The 14,154-nt window shown below is 39.2% G+C and overlaps 1 protein-coding gene across 2 annotated transcripts in view; it reads left to right on the top strand.

Annotated features, from left to right (window-relative positions):
• The first annotated feature begins 1,547 nt into the window (after window positions 1–1,547).
• Window positions 1,548–14,154, top strand: part of gucy1a2 (guanylate cyclase 1, soluble, alpha 2) — a 36,496-nt gene continuing 23,889 nt past the window's right edge. The window contains exons 1-4 of one of the 2 annotated variants that reach the window (XM_079886604.1): window positions 1,548–2,211; window positions 7,697–7,758; window positions 9,777–9,892; window positions 11,913–12,721. In XM_079886604.1, coding sequence (XP_079742730.1) covers window positions 1,975–2,211; window positions 7,697–7,758; window positions 9,777–9,892; window positions 11,913–12,721 — 1,224 coding nt within the window. In that variant the 5' untranslated portion in view covers window positions 1,548–1,974. Of the gene's footprint in view, window positions 2,212–5,651; window positions 5,746–7,696; window positions 7,759–9,776; window positions 9,893–11,912; window positions 12,722–14,154 lie in introns of those variants that run through there. The other variant, XM_079886605.1, reaches the window with a different exon arrangement.

Below are 14,154 nucleotides of genomic sequence, written 5' to 3'. Positions count from 1 at the left end.
TGTTCTGTTCTGTTCTTTTGTCTGTTCTATTCTTTTCTGCTCTATTTCTATTCTGTTCTATTTTACTCTGTTCTATTCTGTTCTTCTATTCTCATTTGTTCTATTTCTATTCTGTTCTGTTTTAATCTGTTTTACTCTGTTCTGTTCTGTTCTGTTCTATTCTGCTCCATTCTAATATGTTCTCTTCTGATCTCTTCTGTTCTATCCTGTTCTATTCCGTTCTGTTCTTCTGCTCTATTCTTTTCTGTTTTACTCTGGTCTACTCTGTTCTGCTCTTTTTCTATTATTTTCTGTTTTACTCTGTTCTGTTCTATTCTGTTCTTCTCTATTCTGTTCTCTTATGTTCTATTCTATTCTTCTATTCTGTTCTGCTCTATTCTACTCTTTTCTATTCTCTGATGTTCTATTCTGTTCTGCTCTATTTCTATCATTTTCTGTTTTACTCTGTTCTATTCTGATCCATTCTAATATTTTCTCTTCTGTTCTGTTCTAGTTTTCTGTTCTATTCGGATATGTTCTATTGTATTCTGTTCTATTCTTCTCTGTTCTGTTTGATGCTGTTATCTCTAGAAGAACTGAATTGATCGTGTTTGTCCTGTAATTTGCGACTGAACTGATATTATAATGTCTATGACCCATTCAGCGCATAGTGTTTACTGTGATTCAGTGACTGCGTTTACATGCACATCAATGTCCAGATGGTCAATATTCATATTTTCCCCAAATAATAAGGAATAATACGCTTCAAAAATAAGCTTTTTCCCTAAAGGATGTTCTATATATGTTGGAAGATTCTCATATACACTGCAAACAAGGAGAATGTTTTCCTAGAAATCACTATTTCAGTCTAGTTTCAGTCTACTGACTTCAGTCTCAGTTTAATTCCCCGTTACTTGTCATTTCTTTGTAATTATTTGTGAAACCTGCTATTCCCTAAACATGGACCAATCCTGTACATATCCAGTGTACATATTCTCAATAAGCAATGACATGTATGTTGTTCTCTATAGGGATACAGGAGATCCTCGCGCCGTTTATTCTGCACACAACTGAATCAACTCTTTAATCCTCATTCATGTCCTTGACAACAGCACGTGAGTGCAAGATAATATGTAGGTCACGCGATTCCTAAGGTGCTTTCGTCCATCTATATAGATTTTTTTTCTGTATTTTAAAGAATGTAAACAGAAAAGTCTCCGCATCACTTCAAACACACGTTGCTTTGATCAATTGTCCTGGATCATGAAGCACCGAGACTTGCATTATAATTCATTTCAAGAAATCAGAATATTAAATAATAAGGTTAGCGCGTGGCAGCACATTCTGGCGCGCGTGAACAAGGTCAGCATCTGTTCTGCGTGTGTACCTGAAATACCTTTAGTAACAATGATGATGTTTAGAAATATCTCTGATGTAAAGTGTGCATACGTTTTGGTTCATAGTTCCATGGTCTCTCTCTCTCTCTCTCTCTCTCTCTCTCTCTCTCTCTCTCTCTCCCTCTCTCTCTCTCTCTCTCTCTCTCTCTCTCTCTCTCTCTCTCTCTCTGAGGGGAGGGTGTATAGGCTCTTTGCTGTATGTTAACCGATTGGTTGTGTCTTAGTTCTGTGCGCCCCGGACGGTTGGAATATTTCTCATCTTTACGCGCATCTGAACGCGCGTCTCCGCGACTCTCCCCGCGTCAAACCCGCAGAGCACGGAAGACGGATGATGATGATGAGGTCTCCGGGGGTCTTTATCGGTCTACGGAGCTGCTGGGTCACCGAGGGGAACGGGATTCGGTAATACGAACACCCCTCTCCATCCCACCCCACACACCCACGCTGACAGACAGACAGAATCCGGGTTTTGCGCACTTGGTGATCCAGCGTTCCCTCCAGGCGCTGCTGCGTTCATTCGGCTGACGCGCGCGTCCCGGTTCCGCGATGGTTCCGTGTCCCCCGCGCGTCTGATGACTCCGCGCGCTTCAGCATCAGCATGTCCTCGCGGAAGATCTCCTCCGAATCCTTCAGCTCCATGGGCTCGGACTACCTGGAGAGCCCCGGGGAGGACGGAGAGTGCCCGTTCTCGCGCGTCTTCTGGAACGGCAGGAGTCCCGTGGAGACGCTCGCGTGTCCGTTCGAGGACGCGGCGCAAAGCAGGAGGGTCGCGCGCCGCAAACGCGTCAATCTGGACTCGCTCGGGGAGAGTTTGAGACGCCTCACATCACCGACGGTACCGAACCTTCCCTTCAGCACACACACACACACACACACACACACACACACACGAGACAGACGTGCTCCTCTCAAACTCAGTGTGTTGTAAATTACATGGATTTTTAAATAATAACATCTGGAATCTGCTGTAGAACACAATCTGCGTTAATATGGAGTATAGTATATAGACAGATGGATATTCGCCACACATATATAGAGAGAGTATTGAATAGTAATGATTAAAGCATTAATGTACATATATATATGAGACAAAACCATCTAGACTCAGAACGGAGTCGCCACATCATGATAGCCTATATATTGTATGTTTGCGTATAGAACGGGAGACAGATAGAAGGCTATAGTGTAGTTACATGACATAAGGCATAAGGCCTATATATATATATATATATATATATATATATATATATATATATATATATATATATATATATATATATATATATATATATATATATATATATATATATATATATGCGCATCAGGGTTAAATGAAGGATAGACAACAGATAGAGTTAGAATCACCATCTTTTTAACCATTTACACCAGTGTTAGGTGATGTTAGAGTGGTGATGATGATGATGATGATGATGATGATTTGACTCATGAGAGCAGATTACACAGTTCGTACATCTCCTCCAAACATCAGATAACACAACCGGTGACAGTGCAGATGTTAGATAGCCCAGTCCTTCAGACCATCTTACATTTATTGTGCGTGTGTTTGTGTGTGTGTGTGTGCCCGCGCGTATGTGTGAATAGAGAATCAATGTAAAGCGTGCTGTGTTTGTTCAGGCCCTGCTGTGTGTTGTGTGTGTGTGAGTGTGTGTATCAGCATGCATTACATATTCATCCTGTCTCATGTGTAGCGTAACAGCGCGGTGCACATTCAGACGAGTGTGTGTGAAGGGGCACGACAACCTCTCGGTACGCTAGTCCCTGGTGTTTTGGGGTCTCATAGAAACACACACACACACACACACACACACACACACACACACACTGTACCGCAGAGTGCATATGTATATCTGCAGTTCTGCATCAGAAATTCAGAATGTTCTTGCCCTGAGATGCACTTGTGTGTGTGTGTGTGTGTGTGTGTGTGTGTGTGTGTGTGTGTGTGTGTGTGTGTGTGTGTGTGTGTGTGTGTGTGTGTGTGTGTTTTGTACCAGAGAGGCACTTGAAATGTGGCTCATAGGAAACCAACTGCTCCAGTGGCATAAATCCAGAATGTGTGTTTTAGCTGGATCACATGAAAACAACATTCTCAGACTGTATATGGACTCATGCTACAATATCATGACACTTTTACATGCACTAAATTCTCTCTTGAAAATGTTAACGTTGAATAAAAAAGAATCTGGTAGCACTTTACAAAAACTATCCATTTGTTTACATCAGTTAAAATGAACTACAATGTTAATCTTGAAGTTAACATCAACATTCAAATATGTTATCTTTTCATATTTAATGGCTTACATGGACTAACAATGAGTAGTTGTATTTGTATGAACTAACTTTACCAAAGATTAATACATACTATAAAATATGTATTGCTCGTTGTTAGTTAATGCATGAGCCCTTATTGTGAAGTATTCCCAGACTGATGTTAACAGTTGAGATGTACAGTATTACAGACGGCACTTCTAACATTTGCATTAACTGATCATTAGTATTTGGTGCTTTTCGCTCTGGTAAACAGCAGCTTATGTTTGCATATCTGTTGAAATAATGTCTGAGGATTAAACAAATCAAATGTTCACTGAACACACGGCTCTTTAGAAGATATTAATCCTTTGGGTGTGTGTGTGTGTGTGTTTGATGGAGAGATTTACATTGTTTAGCTGCTGTTTGTAATAAATTAAATGATACAGAAATATTCCTCTGGGGTTTAGCTGTAAAAAACAATAGAAAAAAAGCTCATACATACATAAAACATTAGACATCACAGATTCTTCTGATGCAAAAACTACAAAAGGCCGACAGAAACATGACGCCGCCTCTATAGCGTGTCTCAGCCCAAATGTAAGACACTCGCATGAAGATGTAATGCAAAAAGTATTGCAACAAGCTCAGAGTGGACCGAGTTTAAAAATGATGATGTGACCCTGGACCACAAAACCAGTCACATGGGTCATTTTTTTTTAAATTGAGCTTTATACATCATCTGAAAGCTGAATAAATAAGCTTTCCATTGATGTGTGGTTTGTTATGATAGGGCAATATTTGGTCGAGATACAACTATTGAAAATCTGGAATCTGAGGGTGTGAAAAAATTGAAACATTGAGAAAATCTCCTTTAAAGTTGTTCATTTATGTTGGCGATTGTGCTGCATTCACTCACACAAATACATGTTTTATATATTTACGGTAGGAAATTTACTAAACATCTTCATGGAACATGATCTTTACTTAATATCCTCATGATTTTTGGCATAAAAGAAAAATCAATAATTTTGACCCATACAATGCGACTTGTATTGCCACAAATACCAGGGTCACATATATATTTTATTCAGTTCTGAGTACTATTGATATAAATCATTTAGTCTGACAAGTGCTATAATATTTTATAAAATACTATTTATTTTTATGTATTTAACATCAAACTCTATTAGGATCAGTGCACTTCACACGAGTAGCTCTGTTTGTGTGGCTCGTCGATTTCGCTGAAATCAATCACTTTAGAGGTTACGTTTCTGTTAAATATATTATATATATAATATATAATATATAATACAGCAAGATTTTGGAGAAGATCTTTAATATCTGGTGCCAAGTTGAAGGAAGCGCGAGAATATTTACAGCACATTTTTAAATGTTTTTGAAAGAGTCTCTTCTGCTCACCAAGGCTGCATTTATTTAATAAAAAATACAGGAAAAACAGTAATATTGTGAAATATTATTTCAATTTAAAATAACTGTTTTTTTATGTGAATATATAGTAAAGTGTAATTTATTCCTGTGATCAAAGCTGAATTTTCAGCGTCATTACTCCAGTCTTCAGTGTCACATGATCCTTCAGAAATCAGTATATGATGATGAGTTGATGATCAACAACAAAAGAATAGCAGAGAATTCAGCCCAAAGCCTTATTCAACTTTATTTAATGTCAATGTTTCATTAAAAATACAAATAATAGGACAAATATCATATCACAAATGAAATAAATGTCAGCTGCAGTGGGTCTTTCTAACAGTAGCATTTGACTAAGAAATCGAGTAATCAAATGTAAAATTAAACACTGCATAGATTTCACTGTATGAATGAAATATTCATTGATTCTTATTAAAGCGAGCGAAGTGAGTGTTTTCTTGTCTCTTGTTGTTTGATTGACATTAACCAATCAGACATCAGCAGGTTTACTGAGCTCCTGTAGCTCCGCCCCTTTCAGCGATGCGCTCTTTCCTCCGGTTTGTGTTTCCACATTATGAACCGCTCGTTTTTTAATCTTTCCATTATGCTGACATCTGTTATGACTTCTCCTGGAAACATTACAGTGCTCATGATAACTGTCCTGAACTCTACAGTAAGTAAATCCACTTCACTAGCTAATTACTCAGACAGCCACCGCAAAAACACAAGTTCAAAGACACATTTCCTAAAGGTCTATATACTGACACACATCCGGTTTTCTCTCAACTTTTTGTTTAATTATGTTTTGTTACTTATGTTTAAGCGTAATTAGACACGAAAGAGAACTTAGTTCAGTGCGCTTCTGGTGAGGGCGCTCTTAAAAGCGTATGTGTGTGCATTGATTTTAGTTGTGTGTGTGTGTGTGAGTGCGCGTGCGTGTGTGTTGTGTGTGTGTGATTGTGTGTGGTCAGTGAACATCAAGGTCACTGTCATGGGAATTAGTTTCAGACACACAGTATAATCTGACGGGTCAAACAGAATCAGTCTCTCTCACACACACACACACACACACACAGTTTAAGTGAAGTCACATTTCATCCCAAACCCGTAAGAGAAAAAAAACAAAACAAAAAAATGACATGTTTGCACAAAGAAAATCAAGACCATAAAGATTTTTGCACTGCACTTGATTTTCCAACAATCAAGCTAATTTCCCCCCACATTCTCATAACCATAATGCACTTTTATTGCAATTCTTATGATCCTCAGCGGTGTTATTGTTATTATAAATCAGGTTTAGTGTCGAGAGAGAGAGAGACTATAGCTGTAAGAACACTAAAGCAGATTTGGCCAGGTAAAGCTGGATTTGAGCTATTAAGAGCTTTCCTGAAATGAGGAGGATTGTGATTGGTATGTTGTTGCCGTGGTAGTGTGATAAAGGCAGCTGATTGGATAAGGCTTAAGAGTGTATTCTATTACAGGTAGATCAGCACTGTAAATCCCTTTAAAAAGGGCCAACACAAACCAAATCCAATAGAGGCGATCGGTTTACCATCACCTTTTCAAGAAACACACAATTGGTTTAATTAGTTAAACGTAATCTGCAGCTTTGTGGAGCTTCAATAGAGTGCATTAGAGCCCGCCCACTTTTTCAGGACTTGAATTTTTTTCCATTCATTTCTCTTAAAGGGATTTTCAGGAAGTCTTCGTTAAAGCGTTATAAGCTATGAATCAAGCCAATCAGCTGCAAGGTGGATCATAACATTGATTTGAAGCGAAACAAGTATTTGAAAATTGGACAAAAACACAAAGGTACGAGACTGTGAACTTAACAGCTTTAGTGAGGGAAAGAACTACAATCCCATGATGCATTGCGAACAGCGTAATCGAGTTAAAAACAATGGAGAAACATAAAACTAATGGTTTAAAAATATGCACACATACATACAAATTTAAGAATTTTTTTACGAATATACACATTTTTAAGTATTTGGAGAACGTAAGGAAAGTGGGCGGAGCTAAAGAGATTTTTGGCATTTTTTGCTTGTTTCAACTCTGATTGGTGGAATTTTTCTGTACAGCATTATGGGTAATGTAGTTTTCTAGGAATTCTGATTATAATAAGCTGAAATAATGTGAACTGACGGCTTCAACAGAAGCAAATACCATCGCTTAACAACCTCGTACCTCACAGTCTTTGAATGTTTACAAGTCATCATTAAAAATCTATTTCCCTACGGAGAAAATGAATGTTTTTACATCCGAAACATGACTGTTGCACTCTACGCACTGACATTTTTCACTTGGTAAATTTTACAGGCAATTACAAAGGCAATGCACTAAATGTGAAATTTTAAAGGAGAAAATTTTCCAATAATCTTTGTTTTTTAAAAAAAAATGCAATAAAAAAGTTTCCATTGAGAATTGTTTTTCTTGGTTCATTTTTAACTTGTTTTTCATGAATCTGTTGTACTGTAAGTAGATGTGTGAAAGGAGACGGGATGTGTGTGTTTGGGCCAGTGTGATGAGAGCGGTCTTGTTTACCAGTTAAATGGTGTCTTTGTAGTGTCACTTGTGAATCTGGGTCGAGCAACTTCTGACTGCATTGTGTTTCTTCTTTTCAGACCCAGACAATTCAGCTGGCCCTGCAGAGAACAGTGGAGTTTTACAGACAGAGGGAAATCAGGTAGATCCGCAGACACGATGTTCCTGGGAGAAATCACGTCTCTTTCATCTGTTTCTCCTAGACCGTACTGAGAGAAGAGCAAAGATAATCCTGTAGAGTTTCAGAAGAGTTCCACTTTCCACATTATTTTATACCTCTAAACTCTCACTATACAGTATTTTGACAACAGATTCACACTGAACCCTCTGGTGCGGTTCTGTCATTTCTGATTGAAAGAGTTAAAGGGATAGTTCACTTTGAAATTAAATTTGGGTATGTTTTAGCTTACCTCAATGGCATCCAAGGTAGGTGTCTTTTTTTCCGCAGTAGTTTCAATTTTGATATTTTTAGGTCAAACCGTTCTTGTCTGTCAGTCATATAATGCAGGTCTGTGGTCACTGTCTCAAAGAGCATGCACAGAGTCCAAATTAAAACAATTCCCCATCGTCCAAATTAAACAATTCCCCATCGTAAGTACACACTGATGGCCTAAGACACGAAACGAGCGGTTTGTGTGAGAAAACGAACAGTATTTATATCGTTTTTACCTCTTATAACACAGCCACGTCCAAGTGATCTGATGGCGCGAGCGCATCCTGGTGTGTGACGTGTGCGCAGACTGGTGCATAGATATATATACACTAGATGTCGCCTTGGCTACGGCAGTTCATTGGAAAGAATGTCTTTAATGCGACATCTAGTGTATATATCTATGCACCAGTCTGCGCAGACAAGACAAGAACGGTTTGACCTAAATATATCAAAATTGAAACTACTGCGGAAACAAAGACACCTACATCTTGGATGCCCTTGAGGTAAGCTAAAACATACCAAAATGTATTTTCAAAGTGAACTATCCCTTTAAAAACAATTGGTGTGAATTTTTTTACTTCATCGGAATGTTACAAAATTTTGTTTTGTTGTTACAAAACTTGTTTTTTTTTAAACACACACACACACACACACACACACACACACACACACACACACACACACACACACACACACACACACACACACACACACACACACACACACACACACACATTCTTGTACATCTATCTTTATGAGGACATTCATTGACACAATGCAATCTCTAGCCGCTTACCCTAACCTTACCCATCACAACTAAGTGCCTAACCCGACCCCTGACCCTAAACCGACCCTTAACCTCATTATAAACTTATCCCTAAAACCAAGTCTTGACTCTCAGAGAGTGAGGACCGGCCAAAATGTCCTCACTTTACTCTCTTTGTCCTCACTCCAATGGTCTAAAACTCAAACTGGTCCTCACAAAGATAGTTGTACAAGCACACACACACACTCACACAGACATGGACATGGACATGAATCGAAAAGGTTAAATGGTCCTGAAACAAATAGTCACACTTGTATTGTTCACGGTCAAAAATGAGCGCATTGGAAACGAATGGCAGACGAAGTTCCTCTAGTGGAAGCGTTTGGTACTGCAGCCGAACACAATCTCACTGAAAGCTCATTTTTTGAGATATCAACCTCAAATTTGGAGCGAAATTTGTACATTTGACACACATAGTATAATCATGTAAAGCAAATCTTGTGTATCCAATTAATCCGACAAACCTATTATAAAGCAAATCTCAACAGTTTGATTGCTTGTGTCGCAAAATGTAAACTATGTTTTATCGGCCAGCTTTAATCTGCTAAATGTGACTATAAGGCATGAAGATATTAAGTTATTATAAACATTAACATGATTTTCTGTAAAGCTGCTTTGAGACACTGTGTATTATGAAAAGTAAAATAAATGTGACTTTACGTTGACATGCAAACATCTTTAAGAGTGACTGAAGTGTCCAAACACTTTTTAGGGCCGTCATCTCAACATTTGTCTCATTTGTTTCTATTTTTATTCCTCCATATAGGAATAATACGAGGAATGTCTTAAAAGCAATAATGTTTTCTTTGGATATTTTGGTTACCCTTTTTCCTAACCTTTTTAAACACAAGATTACCCTGGTAAATGTTAATCAAATTATCTCTCTCTCTCACACACACAGTGGACAAGAGTTTGTACGAAGCTTGTCAGACGAGCAGAAGTGTTTGTTTGAGAACTCGCGCTGCGACAGCCAGACTGACATCTCAGGAATACTGAAATACACAGCAACTATTTTAGGTAAGTGCACCAGGGATGTTATAGCTAAGGTGACCTATTATGCCCCTTTTTACAAGATGTAATATATGTCTCAGGTGTTCCCAGAATGTGTCACGCTCATTTTTGAGTGGAAGGAAAAACATGCTGTTTTCGTGCATGTATCTTTAAATGCAAATGAGCAGCTGCTCCGCCCCCTTTCCAGAAGAGGGCGGAGCCTTTACAGCTCATGCATCCGATATTCTGCACAAAAACTAAAACATCTGTTTGGTTTTGATTATCATCTCTATCACCATCTCTCTCGTGACATTGCAGTTCTTCATCATCATTAAAGTTTATTATCTGCATGCGTTTTAAAGCCATATTAGTTTAACTTCTGATATTTGGTTTTCTGAGCACACACATCCGAATCACGCGCACAGAAAGCTGGCTGTCAGACGGAGTGTTTAAGTTCTCTTTTACATCTTATTGTGCTTAAACTGCCAAATACACACAAAGTTGGTTATGTCTGTGAACATAAACAGCAGGGAAAGAAATCGCATGTGTATATTAGATCTTTGTATTAAAGTGACAGCAGCGTAATATAATATGAATAAAAAAAAAACAGAAAATCACTCACTGCTTGTCACTGAATAACTTTAGTAGCTTTAATAAGAATACATTTCTTTCTTGAATGCTGCTGTTAAATGCTCTGGCGAGGAGATAAACATGGCGGACTGTGTACAGCTCACTGAGGGGCGGAGCTAATAGTCATGGGCGGGGCTTAATCAATGTGACATCACTTTGGAGCACATCCCTGAATGGCTCATTTTGAGACACTGTTTCAGATTTATGGGGAAAACAACAAACGGAGTGAATAACGCTATATGCTGGTTGTGTACACACACTGCGGTCACATAAATATGTTCAAAAACAATATAAAAGTCAATTTTAAGCTATCCGGATACAGAAGCCACATGAGTGTAAACGTGTCCTGATTGGCTTATGATCCTATCTGCTTGATTGGACGACAGTGATCACATGATTAAACGCAGCCAAAATGTCCTGCATCCTTCATAGAAAATATTCTGCATGTGCAATGCATACACAAGTGTGCACGTGACTTTTCATACTTTCGGTTTGTTTAAGTGTTCTCATTATTTGTCATGATTTTTTGACCAAACCGTGCCGTTCTAGTTCAGGCGCACACACACGAGCTGCAAAAACTTTGACCTCAATACACACTCACTGACACTTTTCTAAAAACTCCCTCCATTGCTGCAGTCTCCATTCCCGAGCTGTTGCTAAGATACTAACTCTGCCATCCCTAACGAGAACACGTTTATAAATAAACCGCAATGAGGCATTTGAACTGAGCCCTGCCCAGCGAAACCCACTGCGCATCTCGCTTTAATGCAGCAGAGCAGCGTTTCACAGCGCACTTTAATGCAGATATTGATTCAACGGGTAATCGATGGTTTGCTGGGGGACAGACCTTTAAACTTTCCATCTTTAAGTAAAAGCATGTTTATGAAGCGGATAGTTCTGCTAAACACAGATTGCATGTGTTCAATCTGATGGAAATGTCAATAATCATCTGAGAATGTACGTTCCATATGAAAACACCAAGTTGCTACGTTTTTTAAAAGCAACGTATTAGCTTTCAAATGCTGGATTGCTTTTATTAAAAGGTTACTGTCTTATAAAATTATGAATTCATTTAACTGTTTAAAAGTCTTTAAAATGAAGTCTTTTGGTTAAAATGCAATTTATTCCTGTGATCAAAGCTGAATTTCCAGCATCATTACTCCAGTCTTCAGTGTCACATGATCCTTCAGAAATCACTCTAATATGAGGATTTGATGCTCAAGAAATATTCATGATTATTATTAATGTTGAAAACAGTTTATATTTTTGTGGAAACTGATCCATTTTATTTTTCAGGATTCTTTGATGAATAGAAAGCTCAAAATAACAGCATTTATTTGTAATATCTGTAACAGTATAAAAGTAATATATATATATATTCATTTAATAAACACATTTTTTGCATTATTTTGCACAGGCGTGGACTTCGCCGCCATCCGCGGCCGATTCGGGGAGGAGTTCTTCGGCTTGTGTCTGGAGGAGAACGAGAGGGTTCTGCGAGCTCTCGGCGGGAACCTGCAGGACTTCTTCAACGGTTTCGACGCTCTTCTCGAACACATCAGAACGTCCTGCGGCCGCCGGGCTTCGTCCGAGGCTCCCTCTTTCCTATGCAAAGATGCTCCTCAGGAGAAGGAGGACACAAACGCGCAGAGCGAGGGAGGACGAACTCTTCTCCTCCACTGCTTCAACCCTGACCCTACGGTGGGCGTGGCCATGCCGGGATTGATCCGAGCCGCCGCCCGGCGCATTTACCAATCAGATGTTTCGGTGGAGGAAGCTCCTCCCACATGGCTTCACACAGCCAATGAGGACGGCGAGCTCTCGGCTGACTCCTCCCCCTCGTCATCTCCATCTCCACCTTCATCTTCATCTCCTGCTTGTTTGTCGTTCCTCATTCGAGAGGTTCGGACTCAACCCGCCTCCTCGTCTCCACACCCCCGCCAGCTGTCGCGCTCGCCGCTGGATTTGCGCATTGGTCTGAGCACGTTTTGCCGGGCCTTTCCCTTCCACCTGGTGCTGGGACCCAACATGGAGGTTCTGCAGGTCGGAGAGGGACTCCGAAAACAAGCCAAAAGCGACCCACACCGAACACTCACATTCAGCAACAGCTTTGAGCTGGTGTCTCCCAGAATCCCCTCTTCCTTCCAGAATATTCTCCTGCGGCTTTCCACGCCGTTCACCATTCGTACACGACCTGACGGATCGGCGCTCGACGGCAGAGAGAAGGTAAGAGTAGTTGCGAAATGATCTGAATTTGTGTTGTCTGTTTTGACACTGATTCGCACTGTTTTGAAGGATTCGTTAAAAGAAACCCACTCAAAAATGATTCATTCACAATACGGGCATCATTAGCTCTGATTCTAGCCAACTGAGTATACCAGACACATGAACTGATTAACTGAGGGAACCTTCTTATGAGTTCAGAAGAAGGTTTTTGGAGACTACGGTGATGAAAAAAAATATTTCAGTGCTTTCGCGATATATATCAGCCAATATATTGGTTATCGGCTTTCAAATATAAAAATTATCGTTTATCAGTATCGGCCAAAATTTTTATATCAGAGCTAAAGAAGGTTTTTGGAGGTTTTTGGAGACTACAGTGTCCCTAAAGGAACATGGTGATGAAAAAATATATTTTAATGCTTTTGCGATATATATCAGCCAATATATCCGGTTATCGGCTTTCAAATATAAAAATTATCGGTTATCAGTATCGGCCAAAATTTTTAGATCAGAGCTAAAGAAGATTTTTGGAGACTACAGTGTCCCTAAAGGGACATGGTGATGAAAAAAATATATTTTAATGCTTTTGCGATATATATCAGCCGATATATACGGTTATCGGCTTTCAAATATAAAAAATTATCGGTTATCAGTATCGGCCAAAATTTTCATATTAGAGCTAAAGAAGGTTTTTGGAGACTACGGTGCCCCTAAAGGGACATGCTGATGAAAAAATATAGTTAATGCTTTTGCGATATATATCAGCCAATATATCGGTTATCGGCTTTCAAATATAAAAAATTATCGGTTATCAGTATCGGCCAAAATTTTCATATTAGACCTAAAGAAGGTTTTTGGTGACTACGGTGCCCCTAAAGGGACATGGTGATGAAAATATATATTTCAATGCTTTTGCGATATATATCAGCCAATATATCGGTTATCGGCTTTCAAATATTAAAAAATTATCGGTTATCAGTATCGGCCAAAATTTTCATATCGGTGCATCCCTAGTTTCTGAATTCTACATATAGCCCCTTTAAATAGTTTTAGTTAACGATAAAAACACTTGCGATTACGACTTGTGAACACAAGATACGAGTTGCATTTTACCCCCTTTAAATGCCTGTTTATTGTGCTATTCTACCTATGCATGATTATATGACTGGTTGCATTTTATTATTTGCATTTGGCTCTGTTTTTTTCCCCGCTGTGTCCCATCAGACCTGAAACTCACTTTCTTATCGCCAACACCGAGCTCATTCAAAAGAACTGATACATTTCAAGGTTTTATCTTGGTTCCGCGTCATTTAGCAGGAGCTTTTATTTTTATCTGAGTAATTTGCGGGGTGCTGATGGCAAGAACAGGCCGTCCCGCTGGAGACATCAGTGCCTCGCTCAAGGGTACAGTGGGGATTGTGTTAGGAGAAACTTGG

This window comes from Squalius cephalus (genome assembly GCF_949319135.1).
Source record: "Squalius cephalus genome assembly, chromosome: 11".
NCBI classification, from domain to species: domain Eukaryota; kingdom Metazoa; phylum Chordata; class Actinopteri; order Cypriniformes; family Leuciscidae; genus Squalius; species Squalius cephalus.
Note: the sequence above shows the minus strand (reverse complement) of the source record. Positions and strands in the feature narration are given on the sequence as shown.